The sequence below is a fragment of the Triturus cristatus genome, chromosome 5_1, assembly GCF_964204655.1.
Source record: "Triturus cristatus chromosome 5_1, aTriCri1.1, whole genome shotgun sequence".
NCBI classification, from domain to species: domain Eukaryota; kingdom Metazoa; phylum Chordata; class Amphibia; order Caudata; family Salamandridae; genus Triturus; species Triturus cristatus.
This window is the reverse complement of record NC_140587.1, coordinates 290156983-290169190: the sequence shown is the minus strand read 5'-3', so window position 1 is coordinate 290169190 and position 12208 is coordinate 290156983. Positions and strand designations below refer to the sequence as shown.

At 48.9% G+C, this 12208-nt stretch overlaps 1 protein-coding gene across 2 annotated transcripts in view; it reads left to right on the top strand.

The window, feature by feature from the left end:
• Nucleotides 1–11966, top strand: part of LOC146830796 (uncharacterized) — a 55193-nt gene extending 43227 nt beyond the window's left edge. For both annotated transcript variants that reach the window (XM_085604958.1, XM_085604957.1), the window contains exons 2-3: nucleotides 1433–1499; nucleotides 8288–11966. In XM_085604958.1, coding sequence (XP_085461084.1) covers nucleotides 9414–11720 — 2307 coding nt within the window. In that variant the 5' untranslated portion in view covers nucleotides 1433–1499; nucleotides 8288–9413 and the 3' untranslated portion in view covers nucleotides 11721–11966. The remainder of the gene's footprint in view (nucleotides 1–1432; nucleotides 1500–8287) is intronic.
• Nucleotides 11967–12208: the final 242 nt, after the last annotated feature.

Sequence of the window (12208 nt, the reverse complement as noted above, 5' to 3'; positions counted from 1 at the left end):
GGACCCAAACACTCGGTTCCCACATCAATGAGATCACCCTCCTAACAAACTCCTCTCCATCAAAAATGTTACATCTCCATTTAAATTGGTTTCAACAGGTTCACCTATGCCCCCTCATCAGAGGGTCGAAAGGATAAGCGGTGAGCAAACAACATTTGAACACCATCCCGGTATCCATCAGGACAGCCCCAAAGCTGCTCCAATTTATGAAAGAGTTGAAGGCGCATCACAATAAAGAACCCTACATCACAAGTGCATTAACTGTCCACAAACCAGCTACCTCTCCTTTCACTCGTTAACAATGTTTGTCTTTGACCATGTGCATTGCTCCATTGCCTTTGGACTAGGATTGTGCTATAGAAATACAATATTCATAGATACATACATTAATATTGACGTGACTGGTGTGTCCTGACACAGCTTCCCTGTTTGCTCATATACCTGCCAAGCCCTGTGCTGGCTAGCCATGCATGCCTCCATTCACTTTTACCAGCCATGGAATGGGTGACCATTCATAGTATAAGGCATTGCTTCACCCCTTACCCTTCCAGGCCAGTGGTCACTAATTGCATATTGTCATCCAATCTGCATCCTTTTCACTTGCTCATGGGATAATCCCCATCACAACAGAGTTTCTGTGGGCCCTGCCATTCTGAATGTCCTTCATCTAACTTGCTCTCTTTAATATCGCCCACCAGCCATTTGACGTGTCATAGGTGACATGTCTCCTGCTGCCTCCACCCGTCTTCAATGCTCATTGGGGTGGGTTGCCTCTCTTCCACTCCTGGTTCACATTAAGAACAGATATTGGATTTGCATTGATTCCTTATTGCCATCATTTCTCAGCATTCCTTTGCATGCTGCATTCTGTATCAGTTTAAACTTGAATTTGTGTTGCTCAGTGAGCATGGTTTCTGTAAATCTGAGAGTGGTTAACTGATTTATGGAGGTTGGGCACAATTATGTACGATGACTTTAACATACTGTATGTCAACCAAATGTTTGTTTATTGCATTGCTTCATGGACTGTAAATGGAAAGATGGGGTTTATAAAGTCATGGACTCGGCTGTTAGGGTCTGCTCTCTAAGCCTGTGGGTTCGCTGTATGTTGACTCGGACATTGTATAGCGGGCAGCCTGTGGGTGCTCTGTATGTTCTCTCAGAACTTGGTCAGCCTGTGGGTGCAATGTATGTTCACTCACCTTTTTCAGCTAGGGATTATGGTTCTTTTTGTGTTCTTGTAGTGCAAGGTTTGGATTTGGAAGAAGATTCTAGTTTTTCATAGATCAAAAGTACTTTACAATGGTTTTGCAGAGAACAAGATTTCGTTTTATTTTGCATTTTTAGGAATTTTTTGGAAGATAGGATGTAGAGTGATTCACGTTTGATACAAATAAGCTCTTGGTTGAAGTATCTCTTTACTTCCTTTCAGGTGTTCGGGGACGGACCAGGCGGTGTGGCTGCCACCTTAGGAGGAACACAAAATAAATAAACATAAGGTAACGTTTCGAATAACCCTCTTTTTTATTGTGTTTTTTTTTTTTTTTTTTGAAACCGTTTATTACAAGACTCAAAAATATACAAATATGGGCCTACAACCTCCGGCCGGCCGCTAGCAGTGAAAGGAGCATACGATATACATTTATAAAACACATGGTGCTGCGGCCGAGCATGCACAGGAGGTAACATCGTTGCAAGCCACACTGTCCAGACCCCACTATACGGTTCCATTTTAAACTTAAAGAACAACAAAGACAAACAAACCCACAAGGCAATCCTCAATCGGAAATAGCAACACGTGCTCCCCTGGAGGGGGGATCCTAGCCATCCATAGGAATCTCACGAGGGGGGAGAGATCAGAACTAGGACTGGGTACACCTAATGCTCAGGTACTGGGGGGATGAGTTGGCTAAGGGGACGGGGCAGGCGACGGATCGGGCAATAACGGTGGAGCACAGATTCCCCCGCGGTAGGCGTTCCAGGGGCCCCACACTTTCACCCATGTCGCAGGCTTACCTCTCGCCACATACACCACCTTTTCCCGAAACATGCACCAATCCATATGTTCCCTCCAGGCCGAGACAGTCGGGGGCCTCTGGGATCCCCACAGCTGGGCAATATCACGCTTGGCAACCATATACCCCAGAGTCGCCCACCACGTCTGCGGCACCGAGTAATCGGTAGGCTCCCACACGTTCAACAGGCATCTCCTCGCTTCGGGCAACAGCGCCACATGCGTGACCACTCGCAGCACCTCATGCACACCACGCCAGAACCCCGCCACCTCCGGGCACTCCCACAAGATATGCAGAAAAGTTCCCAGCGCACCACACCCACGCTTACACAAACCGTCCTCAGCGTAGCCCATACGCAGGAGCTTTGGCCCCGTCATGTAGACCCTGTGGAGTATCTTGAGCTGGACGAAGCGAAGGCGAGCCGGTATGGCCACCTCTTTCGGGGAGGCCACCGCGGAGATCCAGTCCTCGTCGTCCAGCTCCAACCCATCGGCCACCCAAGCCTCACAAAGGGCAATCAACAAGTCTGAGCGGTCGTTGATCAGTTTTTTGTAGATCAGTGAGATCGTGCTGTCAAGGACGTGTCCGTCCAGCACTCTATCCTCCAGGGGGGAACACTCCGGGATGGAGGCAACGTCCGAAAAGACGGAGCCCAGCGCATGCCGGACCTGCAAATACCGAAAGTACTCGCTGCCCTGCAACTGAAATTCCGTCTGCAGCATCTCAAACGTTTTAAATCCTCCCCTCGTCCAGAGATCCCCCACTTTGCTAATGCCAATTAAGTCCCACTGCTCAAAGCCCTTCGAGGTCCACAAGGAGCCCAGCCGCTCAGACGCATATAGTGGTGACGCCCGGGTCAGACGGTCCTTCCATCCCAGAGCTGCATTGGCCGCGTGCCACACGCGCACCATGACACGCGTGGGGCCCGTTAGACGAGCATCAGGCGCGCTAGAATAGAGCGCTCGATTATGGTCACCACCTGGGAGGAGCATCCTATCCATTTCAAATGCCGGGTTTAAGGCGGGCCCATATAGGCCCTGATTAATTGCGGCTAGCTGGGAGGCCCAATAGTACCGTTTGATATCCGGAAGGGCAATCCCCCCATCATACCATGGGAGCGTCAGCTTCGCCAGGGCAATACGCGGCCTCCCGTCCCAGAGCAGGCGGCGCTGCAAACTCTCCACTTCGCGGAAGTAGCGCGCCGGGACGAGGTCCATAGTGTTCTGCAACGCGTACAGGAAACGCGGCAGCGACATCATTTTAAACAATGCCGCCCGGCCGAGCGGCGAAAGCGGCAAACGCCGCCAGCGCGCGACATCCTCTTTCAGACGCTGGAGGGGGGGAAGCAAGTTCCGATCATACCGAGCCTCCGGGTCCAGAGTAATGAAGACACCCAGGTACCTAAATCCCCGCGGGGCGACCTGGATCGGACAGCCCCGCGGGAGGATAGGAGCCTCCCCAAAGAGAACATACACACACGATTTAGCCCAGTTGATGACCAGACCGGAGTTACGACCGAATGAATGCAAAACATCAACCAGTACTATAAGTGATTTACGTGGGGAAGCTAGGTACAAGAGGATGTCATCAGCGTATAGGGATACGCGGTCCTCATACTCAGGGGTCCAGCGGAGACCACGGATGGAAGGCTCCCACCGCAGCCACTCCGCCAGGGGCTCCAAGGCAAGTGCAAAGAGGAGCGGCGATAAGGGGCAGCCCTGCCGTGTGCCCCGGCCCAGCTCGAACGGAGCTGACACTCTTCCGTTCACCACCACCTGCGCCAATGGGCCCGAATACAGCAATTTGACCCAACTGATGAACCCTGGGCCGAATCCAAACTTCGCAAGCATCGCCCAGATATATGGCCACTCAAGCGTGTCAAACGCCATAGTGGCGTCTAAGGACGCCAAAATGGCCGGCTCCCGTATGAACGGGGCACGTGCGAGCACACCGTGCAAACGCCGCAGATTAAGGGCTGTGTTGCGATGGGGAATAAAGCCCGATTGGTCCTGATGAACCAAATCGCCCACCACACCGACCAGCCGATTGGCCAGTACCTTGGCAAGAATCTTGGGCTCCGCATTCAGTAGCGAAATGGGTCGATAGGATGTAACCCGGTCCCGAGGTCTCCCTTCCTTGTGGATGACCACGATTGTAGCCAGACGCTGGTCCAGCGGGAGGGAGCCCACCGAGTGTGCCGCCAGGAACATAGCCCGGAGGTGGGGTGCCAGCGTATCCGGTCGCAACTTGTACAACTCGATAGGGAGACCATTCGGACCCATGGCCTTGCCGGAAGCGACCGAGCGTATGGCGAGGGCGATCTCGTCGGAGGTGGGAGCGGCGTCCAACGACACCCTGTCATCCCCGGAGAGGGACGGCAGCGCGATATCACTGAGCAGGGCACGGGAATCCTCTTCCGAGCAGGGAGACACCGGGGAATACACCCCACGGAAATAATCCGCGAAGCAGGAGACAATTTCTTCTGGCTCAGTTACACACACACCATCCGTTTTCTCAATCAGCGGTACCACACGATTCGCTCTCTCTTTTTTGTCCAACCACGCTATAAGTTTACCAGCCTTATCACCCACATCATACAGTCGCCCCTGTTGCTCTCTACTGAGGCCCCTGGCCGCCTCCGTGACGAGGGCCCTATAGGCCGCTTGCTTGAGTTGGAGGACATGCAATGCGGCATCCGTCACCCCACCTTCTAAATTACCCTCCAACTCGGCTATTTCAGCCTCCATCCGGGTCACCTCCTCCCGCTCGCGCCTCCGGGCGTGGGAAATAAGGGATAGGGCCTCCCCTCGGAGTACTTTCTTGAAGGCCTCCCATAGCGGTACAGCCGAAGTCACAGACCCCACATTCTCATCAAAATATCGCCGAAGGGATTTAATCAATTCAGCGCGAATGGTGGGGTCGCGCAGGTACCAAGGATTGATCGGGACCACCCTACCCTCACCCCTCGGAAAGACATCAAAGTGCAGTAGGAGCGGGGAGTGGTCCGAAATACCCCGTGGCAAGTGGCGCACCTCTCCCACCCTCCCAACATAGGCCGCCGGGACAAGGACATAGTCTAGTCGTGAGAGACTACCATGGGCTCCCGAGTGGAAAGTGTACTGCAGCTGCGTGGGGTGTTTTAAACGCCAGCAGTCCACTAATCCAAATGTATCCAAGAGGCCGGGTAGCCACGCCTGTGCCCGGGGGAGGTCCCTAGGGGGGTGACGATCCACAGACCCAGATACCACCGCATTAAAATCCCCCCCACAACTAAAAGCCCCCCCGGAAGGCCAAGGAGAAGGCGCCCAAGGTCCGCAAAGGTGGTCGACTGCAGCCCCGGTGGGATGTATACTGACACAAAGACAACCACTTTGCCCTCCAATCTTCCCACCAAGACCGTGTAGCGTCCCCTGTCATCGTGGAGCACCTCATCAAGCTCCAACGGGAGCGAGTTTTTCACCATAATGCCCACACCCCTTGAGCCGGACGTAAAGCCCGAGTGAGCCACTAGGCGATAACCACGCCGATTCATGGCGCAGAAGGAGTTGCCAATAAGGTGTGTCTCCTGCAGAAAGACTACATCGGGCGAGATTCGCTTCAAAAACTGCAGGACCACACCCCGTTTGATCCTGTCCCCCAGTCCATTCACATTCCAAGACAACAAAGTTAGTTCCCTACCCCCCATCATGTACAGAAGCCATCAGTCGTCCCCCGGAGAGCACTTTAGAACTAACACAAAAATACGTTTGCCTTGTGATAAAAACGAACAACACCCCATCCCTACCCACCCACCCCAACAGAACTCCCCCCTCCCTGCACCCCTGCATGAGCCCAAACAGCCCCCCCAACGTGCAGTGTGCCTGTCGCCCCATATATAGTTAGACTAACTAAACCCCCTAGAGGAGGAGGGAGAACCCCCAATAGACCCAACACAACCTCCATAGGAGGGGAACTTACAAAAACTGACGCAGAATCAAAAGTGGCAACATTTTCGTCCAGAGTGAGGCCCAATATTAGATCCTCAGTCCCGATCCAGCGTGCCGTCTCCCCCCGCCGCCCCCCCGATCACGATCCCCGGGCAGAGTATCCAGCCAGTCCCCGGCCGCTTCGGGACGATCAAAGAAGTGAGTGCGACCATCCACCTCCACACGCAGCTTGGCCGGGAAAAGCATGGCGTATTTGAGGTTTAGGTCCCGAAGACGGCGTTTGACGCCTAGGAAGCTCAGTCTTTGCTTCTGGACCGCTGGGGTGAAATCAGGATAAAAATTAACCTCCATATTGTCAAGCTTGACCGGTCCATGCAGTCTGGAGGCTTGCAGGATAGCGTCTCTATCCCGAAAATTGAAAATCCGGGCGATGAGAGGTCTCGGAGGGGCTCCAACCTTCGGCCTTCCCCCGGGAACCCTGTGGGCCCTCTCCACAGCGAAGAATTTACTCAGCCCCCGTGGCTGGAGATGGGTAGTAATCAGGTCCTCCACAAAGAGATCCGCCGCCGCCTTCTCGCGTCCCTCGGGCACCCCAATAATGCGGACGTTGTTCCTCCGTGCCCGACTCTCGGAGTCCTACAGGCGTCGATCCATAAGCGCACTCGCCTGACTAAGCCGGCGCACCTCTGTTTGCAAGGCCGCCACATCTGTCGTTAGGCCCGATGCGGTGTGGGCCAAAGAATCTACTCGGTCGTTGGTTTTGGAAAGATCGGCCCTCACCAGGCCAACATCCACAAGGACCGAGTCAATCTTCTGCGCCAGTGTATCAAACCGCTGGCCCACCGAGGCCTTCATCTCGGCAATGGCGCCCATGACATCTCGCAGAGTCAGATCTGCGGGCAGGTCTGGGGCATCAGGAGGGCTCTCAGGGGACTTGCGCGGTCCATCGGGAGATCCCTTCTGGAGGGTATAGCAGTCCATACTGTTGGCCTGATGGACGGCGCCACGCCGGGTCGATTTGGTCTTTGCCCGGTCTCCATCTTGTTTCGTGGCCATGGCCACCAGTCTCCCAATCGCACCAGCCACGTCGTGTAGGGCAGGAAAGCAGGGCCACGAGCTCCGGGGGGGCTCACTCAGAGCAGCGGGGTGGATCACAGCCGGCAGGCAGGCAGAATCTCCCAGCAAGGCCACACCACACCAACACCAATGGCTCCGCGACCCAACCTCGCAGAAACGACAAGGTGGTGCGAAAGTGAAAGCGAAAGTGCGGGGTACGCGAGTCGCCAGGCCCTGCCCGCCGCTGTTGTTCACTTTGCCACTGGATCACCCCACAGCGCAAATCCGGGGTCCGGCGAGGGGAAGGCCGCAAACCTCAATCGGTGCTCACTCCGGTGTTCGAGGTCCGATTCGGAAGCGGAAAACGGGTGCCACCTCAGCTTGGGTTCACCAACATAGTCCCCTCATCCAGGACAGGATAATTTCAGGATAATCGTAGGAGGTTGCGGAGGTCCTCGGGAGCCTCGCACCTACGCGGCCATCTTGGTTGCGCGCTAGGCTTCTCCCTCTTTTTTATTGTTCACTTTTTCATCTCTAGTCTCTCTTTGTTTTTTTAATATCTCTTTAATTCCAAAATTCGACTCCCTTTACAGACTATTCTCTAGCTATATCGCTTGTGATTATAATAAAACTAAAGAAAAGAAACCAAACGTGTGACTTTTATATAGTTCTCTTCTTTATTTGTCTATATGCTAGCTGCTTTGAGCATGTTTCCTTACAAAAGTTAGCGTACTCCAGGGTCAGGCTAATTATCTCCAGTTTCATAAATTGGGTGATGCTTTCTTCTTTCTGCCTCATACTGTAGGGCTGTTAGCAATAGTAAGGGTTCTCTGGCAAAGTGCGTCGCCACGCCGGGAGTTGTAGCAGTGTTCAATAAAATGTCCCTTCATGGATCGCTGGAATAAGGACGAGATGAATCTTCTAAGTGGGCAGGGGAGTAAACAATATCTGCTAATAAATTAAAGTATTACAGATATCTTACTGTGATGCCAGCCATTGTCACAGAAAGAGTAAATTGTTGGTGTTGATTGCTTCTGAGAATCTGTGTTGCAATGTATGTGTAACTTGTATGTCTTTCTTCTGTATTCACTAATTTTGCTCTCAGAACATTGAGTTCCAGTGGTTCCAAGTTCCCTAGCTACACAGGGAAGAGCTGTTTCATCCCTGTCAGAAATGCTACTCAAACTGATTTCCTACCTCATTTCTGTAAATGCTTTCTTTCTGCAAAGAAAACAGTCATCAATATGATTTCTTTGTGTGCCTTTACAATCTCTAACTCTATTTCTACAGGTCACTGAAGCACGAACGAAAAATGAAATTCGATGTAAAGGATTATTATGAAGAAAGTTGAACACTACATTGTAGAGCTCTAAAGAGAAATCATTTCTTTCAGCCAGGAATCGTGAGAAATGGGGAGTGGAAGAAACTGCTGAATGTCGAAATGATTCTTCGATTTCTTATGGTCATTATATGTTTTCAAGGCCATAAAGTAAAATGACCCAAAGCAATTACCAAATTTACCATTTCAAGGTATGTAAGAACTAAGAACATTGATAACAATTGATATCTACACAGTGCACCTGACAGGAAACTAATCAGTGTTGTAAATTTGATCGATGGTATATAAAGAATGCCTTGGAGACCCAAACACCTCCCCAACAAAGAAGTATCCGTAGACATGGTGTGACAGAATTGTCATGACGACCAACCACCTCACTTTAAAAGAACAATCTTTCATCTACATCTCCTGTGATTCAAGAAGAGAGAAAACATTGTTTAAAAGAAAGTCATTGTGCAAAATTCTTTCTCTGTTGTCAATACAGCAAAATATAGAAAGCTTTTCTCCATCAACTCTATCTCTTGGGTTGAACCGAGTTGTTTCAAAGTGTCCCGGCCCTCCAAAGTCGATCATGTACCTGCTGTGGCTTTAGCCACACAGCAAGAAAAGCTTGCACTGGCATAGGAAGCTTAGAAGGGCCCAGTGTTACTCTATTGATAGTTCCTAAAATCAGTGTGGTATGTCCTAATCCCTGATCATTACTTGTATAAATAAATGTATCTAACGTGTGAGCACTAAACCCCAAAGAACTTCTTAGGGCTTTTAAAACTCCAAAATCAAATGCGATAAACTGGACTCACAAAGTTAGTCTAATTATACTTGAAAGAACTCACCTAGGCATATCTTGGAGAAAATAGCTCCGTGAGGGGCATATTAATAAAAGCAAGGATCTCCTCTGTGAAAATTTGTAAGACAAGTTAGATAGGCTGCCATTAGTGGTAGGAAAAATGATATTTACATAAAAGCTATCATTAGTAAAATGCAAATGTTTGGCAGAGAATGTGCAGTGTATGTTAGATGTTAGTGCTGAGTGTAACATAAACAAGTGCAGACTCTGGAATCAGATTCAGTCTTAACATGGCATGTGTCCAAGAACAAATGCAACATGGAGATACAGACATCACAAATAAGAGCAATGAATGTGAGGACAGCTTTAGTTATCAATCCCATCTCACTGAACATGAGGAAACTCCCACTGGACAAAATCCTTGTCAGTGCCTTGCATGCCAGAAGGGTTTCAATCACAAATCCTCTCTCATTCAACAAGTGCAAATCTCCCTTGGGCACAAACCTTATCAGTGCTCTGAGTGCCAAAAAGGATTCAATGTGAAATCTCGTCTCACTCGACATGAGAGAATCCATACTGGGCACAAACCATATAAGTGCTTTGAATGCTATAAAAGTTTCAGTCACAAAATTAATCTTACTCAACATGAGAGAACTCACACTGGACAAAAACCATATCAGTGCCCTGAATGCCAGAGAAGCTTCAGTCAGAAATCTGGTCTCACTCAACATGAGAGAATTCACACGGGACAAAAACCATATCAGTGCTCTGAATGCCAAAAAAGCTTCAGTCGGAGATCTGGCCTCACTCAACATGAAAGAACTCACACTGGACAAAAACCTTATCAGTGCTCTAAATGCTGGAAAAGCTTCAGTGGGAAAACAAACTTAATTCAACATGAGAGAATCCATACTGGACAAAAACCTTATCAGTGCTCTGAGTGCCAAAAAAGCTTCTATGTGAAATCTGGTCTCACTCGACATGAGAGAATCCACACTGGACACAAACCATATCAGTGCTCTGAATGCTGGAAAAGCTTCAGTCAGAAAAGTAATCTTACTAAACATGGGAGAACTCACACTGAACAAAAACCTTGTCAGTGTTCTGAATGCCAGAAAAGTTTCAATCACAAACCCTCTCTCATTCAACATGCGAGAATCCACACTGGGCACAAACCTTATCAGTGCTCTGAATGCCAAAAAAGCTTCAGTGAGAAGTTTAGTCTCACTCGACATGAGAGAACCCATACTGGGCACAAACCATATCAGTGCTCTGAATGCTGGAAAAGCTTCAGTCAGAAAATTAATCTTATTCAACACGAGAGAACTCACACTGGACAAAAACCGTATCAGTGCTCTGAATGCCAAAAAAGCTTCAGTCAGAAATCCTATCTCATTGAACATGTGAGAATCCACACTGGACAAAAACCTTATCAGTGCTCTGAGTGCCAAAAAAGCTTCCGTGTGAAATCTGGTCTCACTCAACATGAGAGAACCCATACTGGGCACAAACCATATCAGTGCTCTGAATGTTGGAAAAGTTTCAGTCAGAAAATTAATCTTACTCAACATGAAAAAATTCATACTGGACAAAAACCATACCACTGCCCTGAATGCCAGAAAGGTTTCAATCTCAAATCCTCTCTCATTGAACATGTGAGAATCCACACTGGACAAAAACCTTATCAGTGCTCTGAATGCCAAAAAAGCTTCCGTGTGAAATCTGGTCTCACTAAACATGAGAGAATCCATACTGGGCACAAACCATATCAGTGCTCTGAATGCTGGAAAAGCTTCAGTGAGAAAATGACTCTTACTCAACATGAGAGAACTCACACTGGACAGAAACCGTATCAGTGCTCTGAATGCCAAAAAAGCTTTAGTCAGAAATCTGGTCTCACTCACCATGAGAGAACTCACACTGGACAAAAACCTTATCAGTGCTCTGAATGCTGGAAAAGGTTCAGTGAGAAAGCATGTTTAATTCAACATGAGAGAATCCATACTGGACAAAAACCTTATCAGTGCTCTGAATGTCAAAAAAGTTTCAGTGTGAAATCTGTTCTAACTAAACATGAGAGAACCCATACTGGACAAAGACCGTATCAGTGCTCTGAATGCCAAAAAAGCTTCAGTCAGAAATCGGGTCTCACTCAACATGAGAGAACTCACACTGGACAAAAACCTTATCAGTGCTCTGAATGCTGGAAAAGCTTCAGTCAGCAATCTGGCCTCGCTCAACATGAGAGAACTCACACGGGACAAAAACCAAATCAGTGCTCTGAATGCCAAAAAAGCTTCAGTCAGAAATCTGGTCTCACTCAACATGCAAGAACTCACACTGGACAAAAACTTTATCAGTGCTCTGAATGCTGGAAAAGCTTCAGTCAGGAAATTACTCTAACTAGACATGAGAGAACTCACATTTGGCAAAGATCTTATCAGTTCTCCGAATCCTGGAAAAGCCTAATTCGGAAAATAAATCTCACTAGACATGAGAGAACTCACATTGGACAGAAAAAACTTATCAATGCAATGAATGCCAGAAATGTTGTAAATGCAACCTATCTATATGAGAGAGACAATGTGGGAGACTAAAAGTGCTCCTTTATGGATCGCCACAGGTCGCAGTTGTGACCTGTGGGCTGCCCTTGGTTACTCCTGGCACTGCCTTTGCGACCGCTTTGTCCTAAAGGCAGTGGAAATAAAAAAAGTTAAACAGGGCTCTGATGAGCCATGTTTACTTTCGGAAGGTTGCAGTTACCACAGACATCTGACTTTTTAACTAATAAATGCTTTCAGGAGTAAAACACAAACTACACTGAAACAAAATGTCTGTAAAAAGGCGTCTCCACTTCTTTGGCTGTCTGTAAGCATGTGAGGAGAAAATGCAAATCAAAGCAAGAGAAACAAGAGTAAAGACAGAGGAGAGTGAAAGAGGAGAGGGAGAGAGAGCGAGACTAGTGGAAGCAGAGAGAAGATGGGAAGAAGACACTGTAGAGTGGCAGATCAGTGAGAGACACAAATGGCTGTGTTTGTTTTTAATGTGTGAGAGAGATAATAAAGAGACAGCTAACATGGAGGAG